Here is a 16,883-nt window from a genome sequence, read left to right on the forward strand (position 1 = left end):
GCGTCCTGTTTAACAACCAACCCCCTGCCCCGCGCGGTCCCATTTCAGGTCGTCTGTCCCGGGCAGGGTAGCAACATGGCAAAGGAAGGAAAAAGTTCTACTTGCTGTCCATCCACTTGTGTAGGGCATGGTACACAGAGCTGTGTGGGACTGCGTGCACTTTGAGCCAGGAAGTGGAGTTCAACCTCTCTCCCTGGCCCCGGGGACATGTGAGCTGACCTTCTGTTGCTACTCACCCAAAATTCCAGCAGAAGCCACCACCTATCCCTGATGGAGATGATGATGACTCCACTTACCCCAGATCCTGGTCTCCCACCATCCTCAGGGCAGGCCCATGTAGCACAAACCCCATCACCCCCATTTTACAGATGGGGAAACCGAGGCACAGAAAACTGAATAATTTGACTAAGGCTAAACACCTGGGTGGTGGCCAAGCCAAGATTCTATTATTCAATCAAGACGTTTTTTGTTTTGTTTTACTTTGTAAAAAATAAACTTTAATTTTTAGAATAGTCTTAGGTTTATAGAAAAATTGCGAATACAGAGGGTTGCCTTATGAAACCACACCTGATTTCCCGTATTATTAATATATTAATATGGTACTTTTTTTTTTCCATTAATGAACCAATATTGACCCATTATTAACTGAAGTCCAACAAATTTCCTTTTTTCCCCTAATGTCCTTTTTCTGTCCTGGGACCCCACCCAGGTTCCCACACGACATTTCATCATCACGTCTCCTTAGGCTCTTCTGGGCTGTGATGGTTTCTCAGACTTACTTCGTTTTTGATGACCTTAACAGTTTTGAGGAGTGCTGGTCAGCTATCCTTTTACTTTCCCAGGGCTGCTGTAACGAAGTACCACAGACAGAGGGGCTTAAAACCACGCAAATGTATTCTCTCACAGTTCTGGAGGCAAAGTCTGAGACTAAAGTGTCAGCAGGGCTGTGCTCCCTCCAGAGGCTCTAGGGGAAAGTCCTTCCTGCCTTTTCTAGCTTCTGGTGGCTCTGTGTATCCCTGGCTTGTGGCTGCGTCCCTCCCGTCTCTGCCTGTGTCTTCACATGGCCATCTCCTCTTGTGTGTGTCTGTGTCCAAATTTTCTTTTTACAGAGACACCAGTTACTCTGAATTAGGCCCGCCCAAATGACCTCATCCTAACTTGATTCTATCTGCAATGATCCCATTTCCAAAGAAGGTCACGTTCCCAGATACGTCTCCTAAAAGGTATTTTGTCAAATATCCCTTGGTTGAGTTTCATTTGATGTTTTTCTCACGGTTAGTTGAGGTTTAGATTTTAGGTCGGAGGAGCACAGAGGTGAAGAAGGTTTTTGTCCCATTATATCAAGAGTACATGCCGTCAACATGACCTTGGTCCCCTGAGTTAGGCACCCAATTCTTATTTATTTATTTACGCTGCATTGGGTCTTTGTTGCTGCACGTGGGCTTTCTCGAGTTGCGGCGCACAGGCTTCTTATCATGGTGGCTGCTCTTGTTGCGGAGCACGAGCTCTAGGTGCGCAGGCTCAGTAGTTGTGGCACATGGGCTCAGTAGTTGTGGCTCGCGGACTCTAGAGCGCAGGCTCAGTAGTTGTGGCGCACAGGCTTAGTTGCTCTGTGGCATGTGGGATCTTCCCGGACCAGGGCTCGAACCCATGTTCCCTGCATTGGCAGGTGGATTCGTAACCACTGCGCCACCAGGGAAGTCCCTGGTTACTTTCATTATCCCTGATATCATACCATTTCATCCACATCCTTCTAATATACAAAGACTCCCTTCTAAAAAGGATAACCATAATGCAACATTATCACATCTAAAAAAGTTAGCAATGATCCTTGGATATTTAATATCCAGTCAGTATCCAGATTTCCCCATGTGTCTTGTAAATGTCTTTTCTAAAGCTCCCCCCCAACCCCCCCGCCCCCCCGCCCTGCTGCGCTGCACGGCTTGCAGCTTTTGGGATCTTAGTTCCTCCACCAGGGGTTGAACCCGGACCCTCGGCAGTGAGAGAGTGGAGTCCTGACCGCTGGACTGCCAGGGAATTCCCTAAAGCTTTTCATTTTATAATAATTTTAGATTTACAGAAAAGTTGCAGCAATAGTGCAGAGTTCCTGAACATCGTCCACTCACGTTCCTCTGATGTGAACCTCTTAGATAACCATGCTACAAGTCAGGTTATCAAAGCCGGGGAATTAACATCAACCATCATCCTGTTACCTAACCTCTAGACTTGTTAGAGTTTGGCCAGTTTTCCCTCTCCTGTCCTTTTTCTGGGCCAGGATTCCACATTGCATCTCCTGTCTTTGTCTCCTTGGTGACGGCTTGTCAGCCTTTATCTGTCATGACCTGTTTAAGGAGTTCTGCCCAGGGGACTTCCCTGGTGGCACAGTGGTTAAGAATCCGCCTGCCAATGCAGGGGACACGGGTTCAAGCCCTGGTCCGGGAAGATCCCACATGCCGCGGAGCAACTAAGCCCGTGCGCCACAGCTACTGAGCCTGCGCTCTAGAGCCCGCGAGTCGCAACTACTGAGCCCACGTGCCACAACTACTGAAGCCTGTGCGCCTAGAGCCCGTGCTCCGCAACAAGAGAAGCCACCGCAGTGAGAAGCCCACGCACTGCAACGAAGAGTAGCCCCTGCTCGCCACAACTAGAGAAAGCCTGCGCGCAGCAACGAAGACCCAATGCAACCAAAAATAAATAAATAAATAAATAAATTTATAAAATTAAAAAAAATAAAAGAGTTCTGGCCGGTTATTTTATAGAACGTCCCACAATTTGGGCTTGTCTGATGTTTGCTCATGATGTGATTAATGGCATGCATGTTGGGCAAGAACGCCGCAGGGTCCCTCTTAGTGCATCAGCCGGGTGGGCCCATGATGGCAAAATGTCTCATCGCTGATGATGAAACGTCATACGTGTTTTTTCCGCAGGTGGTTCCTTTGAGTCAGGACCCAAACAAAGCCCACACGTGGCATTTGGTTGCTGTATCTCTAAGTCTCTTTTCACCTATAACCATCACCCAACCTTTTTTCTTTGCCATTTATTTGTTGAAGAAACCAGGTCGTTTATCTGGTAGAGTTTACCAGCCTCCTGATTGGGTGGGTTGCTTCCCCGGTGTGGATTAATGGGCTCCTCTGTCCCCTGTAATCCCTGTGAATTGATCTACCTAGAAACATGAGCGGACTTCCTAGATGGTGTGAGCTCCACCAGACAACATATCTAGTTTGTTTTCTCTCTGTATCTCTGTGTCTCCCTGTCTTTGTCTCTCTCTCCATGAGATATGTAACAACATTAACACCCAGTTGGTTCCCTCCCCCACCTCGTTAAAATTGACCAGTGGGTTCAGGTGGCACAAGTCTGATTCATTTACTGCGAAATTTCCCCATGAACCTCTCTCATAATGGTCTTAGTGGCCACTGGTGATCATTGCTTACATATATCATTAGGGGTTGCAAAAATGGTGACTTTGAACACTTTCATTTCTTCTGCATTTATTGTCTGGAATTTTTCTGTTAAAAAACCCAGCTCAAGCAAAAGAACTGAAAGCAGGGTCTGAAAGAGATATTTGTACACCCGTGTTCACAGCAGCATTATTTGCAATAGCCAAGAGGCGGAAGCAACCCGTGTCCATTGAGAGATGGATGGATAAACAAATATGGTTCACCCATACAGTGGAATATGATTCAGACTTAAAGTGGAAGGAAATTCTGACACACACTACAACATGCATGAACTTTGGGACCTTATGCTCAGTGAAATAAGCCAGACACAGAAGGACAAGTACTGTCTGATTCCACTCACGTGAGGTCCTAGAGGAGTCAAATCTGTAGAGACAGGAAGTAGATGCTGGGGGCCAGGGGCTGGGGGAGGGCCTGGGGAGTCCGTTTCATGGGGACAGAGTTTCAGTTTGGGAAGATGAGAAAGTTCTGGAGATGGATGGTGGGGATGGTTGCACAACAATGTGAATGTATTTTTTTTAGATTAATTTATTTTTGACTGTGTTGGGTCTTCGCTGCTGTGCATGGGCTTTCTTTAGTTGCAGCGAGTGGGGGCTACTCTTTGTTGCGGTGCGCGGGCTTCTCATTGCGGTGGCTTAGGTGCACGGGCTTCAGTAGTTGTGGCGCACGGGCTCAGTAGTTGTGGCTCGTGGGCTCTAGAGCGCAGGCTCAGTAGTGGTGGCCCATGTGGGATCTGCCTGGACCAGGGATCGAACCCGTGGCCTCTGCATTGGCAGGCGGATTCTTAACCACTGTGCCACCAGGGAAGCCCCAATGTGAATGTATTTAATGCCACTTAACTGTGCACTTAAAAATGGTTAAAATGGTAATTTAATGTCACATGTAATTTACCACAATTTAAAGCAATTTAAAAAATGGAGTATGATTAAAAAAACATCTTTTCCCTATCAAGTAATTGGTTACCCAGAAGTAAAGGCTGTGCAGGAAAGACAGGGTAAATGCCTGATTCTTGACTTTTCTTTAGCAGTTTTCAAAATAATTTGTTACTTCCTCAATATCCACAAAAGATCACCAGAGAGTTTTTTTTTTTTCTCTTTTGTGTCACTATGAACTCATGGATGTAACATCTGATGTGTTTCTATCCATTGAATATCTTATTCTTCTCTTATGCCCACATTGTTTCGTCTTTGGCCAGTGGAAACCTCTTTGAGTTGGCCCCTAAGTCCTTTTGATGTGACCCAGTGGCCTTAAGGCCCTCATAGTTCTGGGGACTCCCCTGGCAGCCCAGTGGTTAAGACTCTGCATTTCCAATGCAGGGGGCATGAGTTCCATCCCTGGTTGGGGAACTAAGATTCCACATGCTGCGTGGTGCAGCCAAAAAAAAAAAAAAAAAAAAAAAGAGCTCATAGTTCTGGCACAGCATGATGCTTTCTACTCATTCCATACTTACTTCACAGCCCCAGCCCTGGACCCGGCCATTTCTCCAAGGAGCCCTGCTTCCTTTTAACGGGAGATGATATTTAGAGACCATAATCTGACCACAAAGTTAGGAAATCCACATTTTCTTCACTCATCTTTTGACTTTGAAAATATTTCAGACCTACAGAAGTTGCAAGACGATGACAATGAACTCCCATAGACACTTCCTCTAGGTCAGGGGTCACTATCTGCTCTAAGCCTGTTTTCGTAAATAAAGCTTTATTGGCACATGGCCAGGCCCATTCATTTACACATGGTCCGGGGCAGCTTTCCCCGATGACAACAGTCATTGTGACAGAGACTGTCTGCCTCTCAATGCCAAAAATATTTACTATTTGGCTCTTCGCAGAAAAAGTCTGCATACCCCTGAGCTAGATGCTCCCACAGTTAACCTTTTGCTTTATATTTCTCTATAAACATAATCTAAAAGTATACAATCTATTCCATAAAGAATATACACATTTTTTATTCTTTCTCTCAATTTTTTTCTAAGTAATTTGAAAGTGGGCAACATCATGCAACTTGACTCCAAAAAAACAAAAAAACAAACAAACCAAATGTATTTCCTGCAAACAAACACCTCCTGTTATGTAACCAGAAGGTGTTGGTCAAATTCAGGAAATCTAGCACTGATACAATAATAGTATTTAATATACAGCCCATATGAAAATTTCAACCGTTGTCCCAATATTGTCTTTTATAGCAACTCCCCCCTCCCCCCTCCCCCATTGTTGTATTCAGTTGGGGATCACTCATTGCATGTAGTTTCATATATCTCTGATCTCCTTTCTTCTGAGACAGCTTTAGGCTTTTTTTGTTGTTGTTGTCTCTTATGACCTTTTACGACCTTGACTCTTTCCAAGAGACCAGGCCAATTATTCTGTGGGATGTCCCTCAGTGTGGGTTTGTCTGATGGTTCCCATGATCAGATGCAGGTGATCCACGTTTCGCAGGAATATCCTAGAAGTGATGTGTCCTTCTCAGTGCCTTGTATCAGGAGGCTCAGGAGGCCCATGAGGCCCATTTTTTTTCCCCATTCCCAGTGTGTTTACTTGGTGTCTTGGTTAAGCTGCTATTCACCAGGTTTCTAAGTAAGGCATTTTCCCCTTTGTAACTGATAAATCATCTGTAGGAAAATACTTTGAGATTATGTAAATATCCTGCTCCCCAACAAACTTCCACCTAATTACTTTAGCATCCACTGATGAATCCTGCTTGGATCAATTATTGCTGGGATGGTTACCAAATGGTGATTTTTTAAACTCTGTTATTGAGTCAGTGCCTGGGAGTGGGATTGCTGGATCATACGGAATGGTCATTCTTTTTTTTTTCCTAATTGTTTTTTAAAATACACATAACATAAAACGAACCGTGTTGTACATTTCAGAGGTATGGCTGAATGAATACATTCGTCATTTTGCAACTGTCACCACCATCCATCTGCAGAACTCTTTTCACCTTGTAAAACTGAAACTCTGTCCTCATTGAACCCTAACTCTGAATCCCCCCCCTTTCCCTGCCCCTGGCACCCACCATCCTACTTTCTGTGTGATTTTTTTAAAAAAATATTTATTTATTTTATTTTTGGCTGTGTTGGGTCCTCGTTGCTGTGCGTGGGCTTTCTTTAGTTGCAGTGAGTGGGGGCTACTCTTTGTTGCGGTGCTCAGGCTTCTCATGGCAGTGGCTTCTCTTTGTTGCGGAGTACAGGCTCTAGAGTGCAGGCTTCAGTAGTTGTGGCCCATGGGCTTAGTTGCTCCGCGGCATGTGGTATCTTCCTGGACCAGGGCTCGAACCCGTGTCCTCTGCACTGGCAGGCTGATTCTTAACCACTGTGCCACCAGGGAAGCCCCATGTCTGTGTGATTTTAAGATTGTTCATTGTTGATGCTCAAACTGTCTCAGGTTTGGCCAGCCTGTGTTTCTCCCATGGGTCCCCATCCTTCTCAGAGCCCTTCCTTACTCTCTGGTGCATCAAGACATTCCAGGCTCACCTTGTATGCTTTCTGCCCCATCCCTGGAATCAGCCGTTTCTCCCTAGAGTCTTGGATGCCTTTTTTTTTTTTTTTAGGGCATGATATTTAGAAGCCAAGATCTGGGTGCTAGGTGTGCTCATTCCTATTGGGTTATCTCAGTGGATGGAGTTAGGAAATTGATTTGTGTTTAAATATCAAGTCCACATGGATACTTTAATCCCATTTCATCCCTGTGGGGTTCTTCTATTTCATCTTTGCACCTTCTTTCTCCCCCAGGGAACACCTGATTCCTAATAATATCAACACACTTGCTACTTCGCCACATTTGCTACTTCACTCAGTCCCACAGTGCAGGATAGTTTCAGAATCACTACATCTATGCCACTCCCAAAAACAAATGTACTGAACCAAGTTTAAATTTTTTTTTGCAGTTCCCTTTGCCTTTAGAGTGAGTAGTGTGTCCAAAAGTTGCATAAGTTGGTTCTTTTCTATTTCTGTGAGGTTATGTTTTTCATTTGACATATCGTTCAGTTCATTTGTTTTCTATTTATAGTCCATCTTAAAGCTTCTGTCTTCCATCATTGTTGATTTAAATTTTTGTTGAATATAGAAAGCATTAACAGTTTAAAAACTATACAAAGAGGAAAACACAAAGGGTGTCATCCCCTCCTCTCTTCAATTTCAATCCCATCCACTCCTGTAGATAACCAATTTGATTGGTTCTTGGTTTATCTTTCCTTTTGCAAAAACAAGATATGTGGATATTTTACTCCCCCCTTCTTTATTATACAAAAGGTAACATACTACATATACTCTTGTACTTCCCCCTCAACTTAACAATACATCCTGGAAATCGGCTCAAATACATCCTGGAAATCCCCCATTCCGCTCACAGAGATCACCCTCATTCTTTTTCATGGCTGCGTAGTACTCCACTGTGAAGTGCAGTGTAATGCATCAGCCTCTCTCCTGTGTACAGACATCTGGGTTGCTTCTAATATTTTACACTTACAAATGACGATGAATAACCTTCTGCATACTCACATGTGTATCGTTAAAGCTGTGTTTTCAGGACAGATTTCTAGAAGGGGGACTGCTCTTCTGTAGCATGGGGATAATCGTAAGATTAAATAAGGTATAATGCACATATGGCCTTTCACCCAGGCAGCAGGTACTTCATGGCAGAAGGTCACCACTGTTGGACAGCTTGGCCTCAAATTAGCCAAACTCTGCTCTTTCATAGCATTTTAGTCTAGTTCTCAATTTGCTCTCCCAGCCTGGGGTCAGGGGCTCAGCTGGGGTTGGGGTTTAGTCGGGGTTGGGGCTCCACTAGAGTTGGGACTCAGCTTGGCATCGGGGCTCAGCTTGGGGTCAGGGTTCAGTTCAGGGTCAAATCTCAGCCAGGGTGAGGGGTCAGGGTTGGAGTCAGGCTATGGTCATGGGCTCAGCCAAGGTCAGGATTCAGCCTGGGATCAGGGCTCAGTCTAGGACCAGGGCTCAGTCCAAGGTCAGGACTCAGCCTGGGATCAGGGCTCAGCTGGGGTTGGGGGTCAGCCTGGGTCAGGGATCAGAGTTGGGGTCAACCTATGGTCACAGGTTCAGCCAAGGTCAGGGTTCAGCCTGGGATCAGGGCTCAGTCCAGGGTCCAGGCTCAGAACATGCCGTGTGTCTCTCTGTGAATGTGCCTGGGTCAGGTGGTCCCTCGTGAGGCCGGGACTGGGTCTCGGGTGCTCATCCCCTCCCCCCTCCCCCCAGCTGCCTGCACAGCCCCTCCTCTCACAACCCCCCCCTTCAGATCCGTTTCTGCTTGGTCACCTCCAGTGATGAGATGCTGCTACTTCCCAGGGCGCCCCTCCCTCTGAGCTTCCCTGTAACTGTCCTGCTGCAGAGCTGAGCAATGAACTCAGGGTTCAGGTGCTGGGCGGGGGCCACAGTCCCTGGGCTGTCCTCAGCCCCTGTGTCCTGCCCACCCGCCACTCATGGGGGACACCAGAGCCCCTCAGACACCTGTGTCTCCCCCCTCAGACACTGGCCAGGGCCGTGCCTCCCCCCTCAGGCCCCCCAAACATCACTCCACACATAATCCCCGACTTCCTCCTCCGACCTGGTGCCCACACGCCTCCGTCCTCACCCTTCTCTGGTTGAGTCAGTGTGAGCCGGGTCAGGATGGCTGTGCGGTGGCGGTGGGGTGAGCGCCCCACTTCTGTGAGCCCCTCCCCCTCCAGAGGTGAGGTGCTGCCCCGGGTGGCGGTCCCCAGCAGCTCTGCTCCTAGCAAAGCCAGCTCAGGGGGCAGGAGAGGCAACGGAAAACCTGGGGAGAGAGGGTCTCGCCACGGAGGCCCTGGGTGAACGTGTGGGTGCGTGGGATTCACCTCCCGGCTGTGTGCTCTTCCGCGGGACACGGGACGGACACAGCCTCTCCAGGCCTCGGTTTCCCTTTCTGTGGACCGCGTGGTCCTGGCCCTGTCGTGAGGTTAAAACGGGGTGCATCTGCTCTATCGATGAGGAAGCTGGTGGTGCTCCTGTGTGTGCGGCCGCTTGACGCACACTTATTAAGCACCTACTGTGCGCCAGGCGGGCTTGGAGCAGTTGCGGAGCCGGTGACGGAACAGCGGGTCCCGCAGGGAGTAGCTCATGGGGGCGGGGAAGTCGTCCAGCCCGGGTGTCACAGGGGAACAGGTCTCCCCCTCTCTGGGACGGGGCGCGGACCCCACCCTCAATGAGGCACCGCGGTCTCGCAGCAGGCAGCAGCCGCAGCGCCCTCCGGGAGTCCGGGTGGGAAGCGACCGTTGGGATGCCCCTCCCCGTCCCGGCCTCACCCTCACCCTGGGGGTACCTTGAACATAACAGGAAATTTCAAATAACAGGAAACCAAGACCGGGCAAGGCGAGCGGCTCCACCCTGCCTGGGGCGAACCACCCCGGGCCTCAGTCTGCCCCCGGGGACCGCGATGAACGCCACGGGGGCCCCGACCGAGGCCCCCGAGTCCTGCCAGCTGCTGGCGGCCGTCGGGCACAGCCGGCTCATCGTCCTGCATTACAACCACTCTGGCCGGCTGGCGGGGCGGGGCGGGCCCGAGGAGGTCGGCCTCGGGGTGCTGCGCGGGCTCTTCGTGGCCGTGAGCTGCTTGGTGGTGCTGGAGAACCTGCTGGTGCTGGTGGCCATCGCCAGCCGCATGCGCTCCCGCCGCTGGGTCTATTACTGCCTGGTGAACATTACGCTCAGCGACCTGCTCACGGGCGCCGCGTACCTGGCCAACGTGCTGCTGTCCGGGGCGCACACCTTCCGCCTGGCGCCGGCCCAGTGGTTCCTGCGCGAGGGGCTGCTCTTCATGGCGCTGGCCGCCTCCACCTTCAGCTTGCTCTTCACGGCGGGCGAGCGCTTCGCCACCATGGTGCGGCCGGTGGCTGAGAACGGGGCCACCAAGAGGGGCCGCGTGTGCAGCTTCATCGGACTCTGCTGGCTGCTGGCAGCCCTGCTGGGCCTGCTGCCTCTGCTCGGATGGAACTGCGTCTGCGCCTTCCAGCGCTGCTCCAGCCTGCTCCCGCTCTACTCCAAGGGCTACATCCTCTTCTGCGTGGTGGTCTTCGCCTGCATCCTGGCCACCATCATGGTGCTCTACGGGGCCATCTTCCGAGTGGTGCGCTCCAACGGGCAGAAGGCCCTGTGCACCCCGGCCCGCCGCAAGGCTCAGCGGCTGCTCAAGACGGTGCTCATGATCCTGGTGGCCTTCGTGGTGTGCTGGGGCCCGCTCTTCGGCCTGCTGCTGGCCGACATCTTTGGCTCCAACGTCTGGGCTCAGGAGTACCTGCGGGGCATGGACTGGATCCTGGCGCTGGCCGTGCTCAACTCCGCGGTCAACCCGGTCATCTACTCCTTCCGCAGCCGGGAGGTGTGCCGGGCCGTGCTGGGCTTCCTCTGCTGTGCGTGTCTCCGGTTGGGACTCCGAGGGCCTGGGGACTGCCTGGCCCGGGCCGCCGAGGCCCAATCCGTCGCCTCCACCACCGACAGCTCGCTGAGGCCGAGGGACAGCTTTCGGGGCTCCCGCTCGCACAGCTTCCGGATGCGGGAGCCCTTGTCCAGTATCTCCAGCGTGCGGAGCGTCTGAGCCCACGGTTGGGGCAGTGGTCCAGCTGCCGGGTGCACGTCCGGGCGCTCAGGGATGCAGCAGCAGGCAGCCTGGATGGAGAGGAAGGAACAGGGCAGCCGGGGGCGTGCGTCCCAGGGCCCTGCGGTCCTCCCCGAAGCCTCCTGAGGCTGCTGACGCCGAGTGGATTTCCCACGGTCTCCGTGGAGCAGGAGGCAACAGGAGAAACAGAGAGCGCGCTGGAAAGGGGATGAATGGGTTTGCTGTGTACGCCGCCCCCCTCCTGTGAGATTCTGAGGAAATCCCAGCCCCACACTGGGCCTCAGTGGGGCTCCCAGGCTGCCAGGGCTAGGCTGGGTAGGGGGGTGTCTGTACCCTGGCAACGTGAGAGTTCAATGATGGGATGAGATGCTGCAGCCCCTTATTCACATGTGGCATCAGGGTGATGGGATGAGGGCTGTGGGTCTGCTGGAGCTGTGCCTGCAGCACAGGGAGGGCCATGACACCCGCCCCTTCCTGTTCACTTCCCCTTTCCCTGCCCTATCTCTCATCTTGGGTCCTGGGCGGCCTCCTTCCCCCACCTCTGGCCTCTGCATCTCTTGGGACTCAGTCTGGAGACCAGCAGAGGGGGAGCCGACTGGTCCTCCTGACCTCGGGGAAATCTCACCCACTTCTCCCTTTAGCACTAACTGCCTCTTCCTTCCCCGTCTGTAAAATGGGCCTATAGCAGACGGAACCCACCGCAGGAGGCGGTCGTTACTCGCTCAGTGTTTTTGCCATGGCACGTGGCATCAGTGTGTTGACAAAACATTCAGCGATGGTGGAAATGTTCTACATCTGTGCTGCCAATATGGGACCCCCATGTGGCTACTGAGCCCTCGATAAGTGGCCTGTGCGACTGAAGACTGAACTTGGAATTCCTTTGCATTTAAACAGTCCACAGGACTTGCGGCAATGGTATGGGACAGCGACACAGGGGTACACCCTCCGGATGTAGCCACCTTTGGCTGGTAGAAAGTTCTCTCTCTCCATCTTCCTAGCCAAGACAGTGCCCGCAAGTCTTTCTGCCTCCGTCTTGCCAAGTTCTTGGGTCAGCATCCCGTCTGCCACTCTGGATGGGATAGCTCCGTTCTGAGCCTCCGTTTCTCCCCTGCAGGATGGGGGAGGCGGCGATGGGAAACTGTTTAGTGCGCTGTTTCAATAAAGCAGCCATTAGCCACACGTGGGTATGTAAAATTAATTAAAATGAATTTTTAAAATTCAGTTTCTCGGTGCATTTCTCGGAACTGCCGTATCAAAGTATCACAGACTGAGGGGCTTAAACAACAGGAATGCATTCTTTCATGACTTCCCTGGTGGTCCAGTGGTTAGGACTCCGCGCTTCCACTGCAGGGGGCACAAGTTTGATCCCTGGTCGGGGAACTAAGATCCTGCATGCTGAGCGGTGCGGTCAAAAAAAAAAGAAAAAAGAAAAGACATTTATCCTCTCATGGTTCTGGAGGCTGGAAGTCTGAGATCAAGGTGCCAACAGGTTTGGTTCGTTCTGAGCCCTCTCTCCTAGATTCTGGGGATTTGCTGGCAATCTTTGGCATCCCTTGGTTTGTAGACTCCATCTTCACATGGGTTCTCCCTGCGTGCACGTCTGTGTGCAAATTTTCCCTTTTTATAAGGACACCAGTCCTAATCCAGGTGGATTAGGGCCACCCTATTCCAGTGTGACTCAGCTTAACTAATTACACCTATAACCATCCTATTTCCTAATAAGGTCCTATTCTGAGGTCCTGGGGGTTAGGATTTCAAGACATGAATTTTGGAGACACAATTCAACCCATACCACTTTATCACACTAGCCACATTTCAAGTGCTTGATGGGACATGGGACTTGTGGCTACTGTTTTGGACAGTGTAGACACAGAGCATGTCCATCATCACAGAAAGTTCTGTTGGACAGGACTGGAAAACGTTCCAAGCATGTATAAGCTGGGATACTTCTTACATTTTCCTGATTCCTGGTCCATGTGTGTTTATTTGGGACAGTGGCAGGCAGGGTGAGGTCTCGGTGGAATTTGATGTGAGTGGAGCCTGGGCCTCCTTGAAGCTCTCAGCCTGCGTCCTGGGCCTGTGTGAGCGGGCCCTGTGGCCCCTCTGCCCTGTGGGGTGTCACACTTTGCTTTGACTGAGCTGCACTATTTGCTGCTCCCTCCCATCTGGGGTCTTTGCACCTGCCTTTGTTGTCCCCAGTAGAGTGGCTTGCCTGGCACGTGCCCTGCCCATCCTTCAGGTCTCAGCTTTAGCATCACCTCCTCCAGGAAGTCTCCCTGATTTCTCCTCCTCAGCCCTCTTCTGGGCTCCCACACCTGCCTGTGCAACTCCATTATAGATCCAATCGCGCATGGTTACACATCCACCTTCTCCCCTGGACTTTGAGCTCCATAAGAGTGGAGGTAGGCCTCCCTGGTGGCACAGTGGTTGAGAATCTGCCTGCTAATGGAGGGGACACGGGTTCGAGCCCTGGTCTGGGAAGATCCCACATGCCGTGGAGCAACTAGGCCCGTGAGCCACAACTACTGAGCCTGCATGTCTGGCGCCTGTGCTCCGCAAAAAGAGAGGCCGCGATAGTGAAGAGGCCCGCGCACCGCGATTAAGAGTGGCCTCCGCTTGCTGCAACTAGGGAAAGCCCTCGCACAGAAACGAAGACCCAACACAGCCAAAAATAAATAAATAAATAAAAGATTACTATTAAAAAAAAAAAAAAGAGTGGAGGTAGTGACAGTGTTTGGGCCACAGCTATGTCCCCGGCACCCAGCACAGGACCCAGCAGATAGTAGGTGCTCCATGACCTAGAGTGTTGGGAGAACTAGTCCTAGCATCATGCCTTCCACTGAGCCTGGGAAACCTCTTCCCCTCCTTACTCCCCACCCCCACCTTCCTCCCTGACTACGATGAAACTGTCCCCATGAATCCTGGCTTCTGCTCTTAGGTGGCTCAGGTGTCTGTAACCCATTACCGTTCCCCAGCTCTGCCACTCACCATGGGCTTCAGTTTCCTCATCTGTAAAATGAGGATATTGATATCCCCTGCCCTCCTGGGATGTTGATAAGGCAAGGAATATAAAGGCCCTCAAACTTATGTGTCTGATTTTGTAATAGGGAAGAACAAATCTGACTCCTTTTTAGACCTGTTCCTTTTACTTTAACCTTTGTGCCCTGTTGCCTGTGCTTAGTCATGGTGGCCTTGTACCTTTTGTACAAGAATGTTGCCTATGGCCTGAAATATACAGGTGAGCCTATTCTCAAGGCTCCGACATTTAAGAGTCCATTCACATAGAGGTAAAATGTTTCAGAATAGGGAATAACATTTGTTTTGTTGGAGGTTTACAGGAACATCCTGACCTGACCTGCACAGCTGCAAGAACAAAGGATTCCAACACCAAGAAGTTTGCAACAACTAACCACCTCCCTCTCTCATTTGCCTTTAAAAGTGCTTTGCTGAAACCCTTTGGGGAGTCGGGGTTTATGGGGCATGAGACACTGGTCTCCTTGCATGGCCCTGCAATAAACCTTTCTCTGCTCCAAACTCCAACTTTTGGTTTGTTTGTCCTCACTGTGCATTGGGCACACGAACTTGCGTTTGGCAACATTTTTAAATGCCTTATGTATCACTCAACGTTATCCTAGTCACCTTTGTACTAACTCATTTAATCCTTGGGAAATCTCCAGGAGGCAGGTACCATCATTAACTCCATTTTATAGATGGAGAAACTAAGACCCAGAGAGGTTAGGTAGCTTATGCAAGGTCACACAACTGGGAAGAGGCAGAGCTGGGATTCAAACCCAGACAGGTGACTTTTTTTTTTTTTTGGGGGATCTTAGTTCCCTGACCAGGGATCAAACCCACGCCCCCTGCAGTGGAAGCGTGGAGTCTTAACCCCTGGACTGCCAGGGAAGTCCCCACAGGTGACTTCTGGATCCCTGTCTGTTACTGCCTCTTTGATGAATGAATGAATAAATGAATGAAAGAATGAATACTAGTTCCTTCTCTCCTTGGAAAACTCGAATGAATGCTCCATTTCATTCTATGGGCTGCCCCAAGGTTTCATCTCCACAAAGCAGGATTAGTTGAACCTCCCCATTTTACAGACAGAAAAACCAAGGCTCAGGAGAGGAGGCGGAATGGGCAGCCCTAAGGTCCAAGCCTTGTTATCTGAGCCAAGTTCAGGGCTCTTTCTTGCTTTGTCTCTAGGTGAGTGTGCGTGTCTTGCCTGTTCATAGCCTGGCCTGGAAGAGTGGGGGTAGATGGAGAAGCAGGTAATAAACATTTGCTGATGAAGATCACGTGGGCCAGAATTTCTCAGTCTTTTCCCTGCCCTGCCAAGCCACTCCTGACTCCTCATGCCTAGGACCTGCCTGGGGATGGCTGGAAGCAAGGGACACAGCTGGAAGGAAGGGGCTGGTGTGTTGGGGTTTTCATGACTCATTCATTCATTCACTCAACAACTGTGTGTCAGGCTCTATTCTGGGCAATGGGGTTGCAGCTATAAACAACCTGGTACCTGCCCGCAGAAAGGTCACAATTTGCTGGGTGTGACGAACATCAAACTAAGAAATGTCCAACATCATTTCAGTAAGGAACTAGCCATGCAGAAAGTGGGAGGGGGCCCATGAGTGTTTTGCAGGAACAGCGGATGCAGCAGCTCTGAGGCTGCACGAGCTTTGTGCGTTCTCATAATACCAACACTTATTGAGTGCTTCATGTATGCCTCATCCTTTCCAAGTGCATTCACGTGGATTATCTTATTGAATCCTCACACACCCCTGGGGAGCCGGGGAATAGTGTTAGATTATTTATCATCATATTTGGCAGCTGAGGAAATGGAGGCTCAGAGAGGTGAAGCGACTTGCCCAAGGTCACACAGCTGGGAAGTGGAGGAGCTGGGACTTGAACCCATGCTGTTAATCAACACAACTGCCACCTTTCACTTGGGACAGAAGAGAGGCCCACTTCCCTAGGCAACGGTATCAGAACCTGGGGGCCAGGGCCATGTGCTCTGCACCCTCTGGCCTCAGTCTTCCCATCTGTACAAGGGAGTGTGAGTTACTGATGCCCCTTAAGGCCCCTGGCCCAGAGACAATTGGGTTCTCAGGGGGCCAGATTAGAAAATACAAACTTAAGACACCCAGTAAAATTTGAATTTCTGATGAACGAATAATTTTTTTTTTACTGAGTATGTCCCAAATATAAATACGCCTAAGTATAAATGTATCACCAACCCCGGCACAACACCAAGCTGCAGACTACAAGTCCCAAAATCCATTGCGACATCCCTTTAGGAACCTTCTGTCATGATTTCTTGATTCTTCTTTCATTCTTTTATCCAAAAATTATATAAACCACCCACTGTGTGCCAGGCCTTGTGTTAAGTTCTGAGGAATACATCAGTGCAAAAAACAGACACAAGTCTTTGCCCTCATGGTGTTAACATCTATATTTCTTGGGAGTTTTAAGTGATTTTTCCCGGACTTCTGCCAGGAAGACTTCAGCTCCCATGACCCCTTGTGCTTGTTCAATGAGACTACAATTCCCAGGAGACCTAGCGCATCAGGCCGGCCCCTCTCTTCCTTATTCCCAACTTTCCTCCGGGTCGCAAGGTCACGTCTTGCACAACCCCCTGCATCCCTCCACCTTCTACCACAGCAAAGACAGGGTCTCAGTAAGTTCCGCCGATTATAGTTTTTTTATTTTAAGTCTCCGTATTTTCTGACTTGGGGTTTATGTGAAACCTTACTCAAACGGTCCACCACAGCTTCCTCTTTCGGGGCGTAACAGAATGGGCCTACAACTCCCAGGTGGCTCCGCGCGCGCCGGGATGACTACAACTCCCAGCAGGCAG

General features: G+C 50.3%; 1 protein-coding gene across 1 annotated transcript; it reads left to right on the forward strand.

The window, feature by feature from the left end:
* The first annotated feature begins 82 nt into the window (after nt 1-82).
* Nucleotides 83-16,755, forward strand: S1PR4 (sphingosine-1-phosphate receptor 4). The gene is made up of 2 exons (XM_082381251.1): nt 83-1,223; nt 9,774-16,755. The coding sequence occupies exon 2, from the start codon at nt 9,857-9,859 to the stop codon at nt 11,012-11,014; it is 1,158 nt and encodes a 385-aa protein (XP_082237377.1). The 5' UTR covers nt 83-1,223; nt 9,774-9,856; the 3' UTR covers nt 11,015-16,755.
* Nucleotides 16,756-16,883: the final 128 nt, after the last annotated feature.

Source organism: Balaenoptera borealis (genome assembly GCF_965194805.1).
Source record: "Balaenoptera borealis genome assembly, chromosome: 2".
NCBI classification, from domain to species: domain Eukaryota; kingdom Metazoa; phylum Chordata; class Mammalia; order Artiodactyla; family Balaenopteridae; genus Balaenoptera; species Balaenoptera borealis.

Coding starts and splice junctions, on each gene's coding strand:
- S1PR4 (XM_082381251.1), top strand. CDS start 9,857: ATGAACGCCACGGGGGCCCCGACCGAGGCCCCCGAGTCCTGCCAGCTG.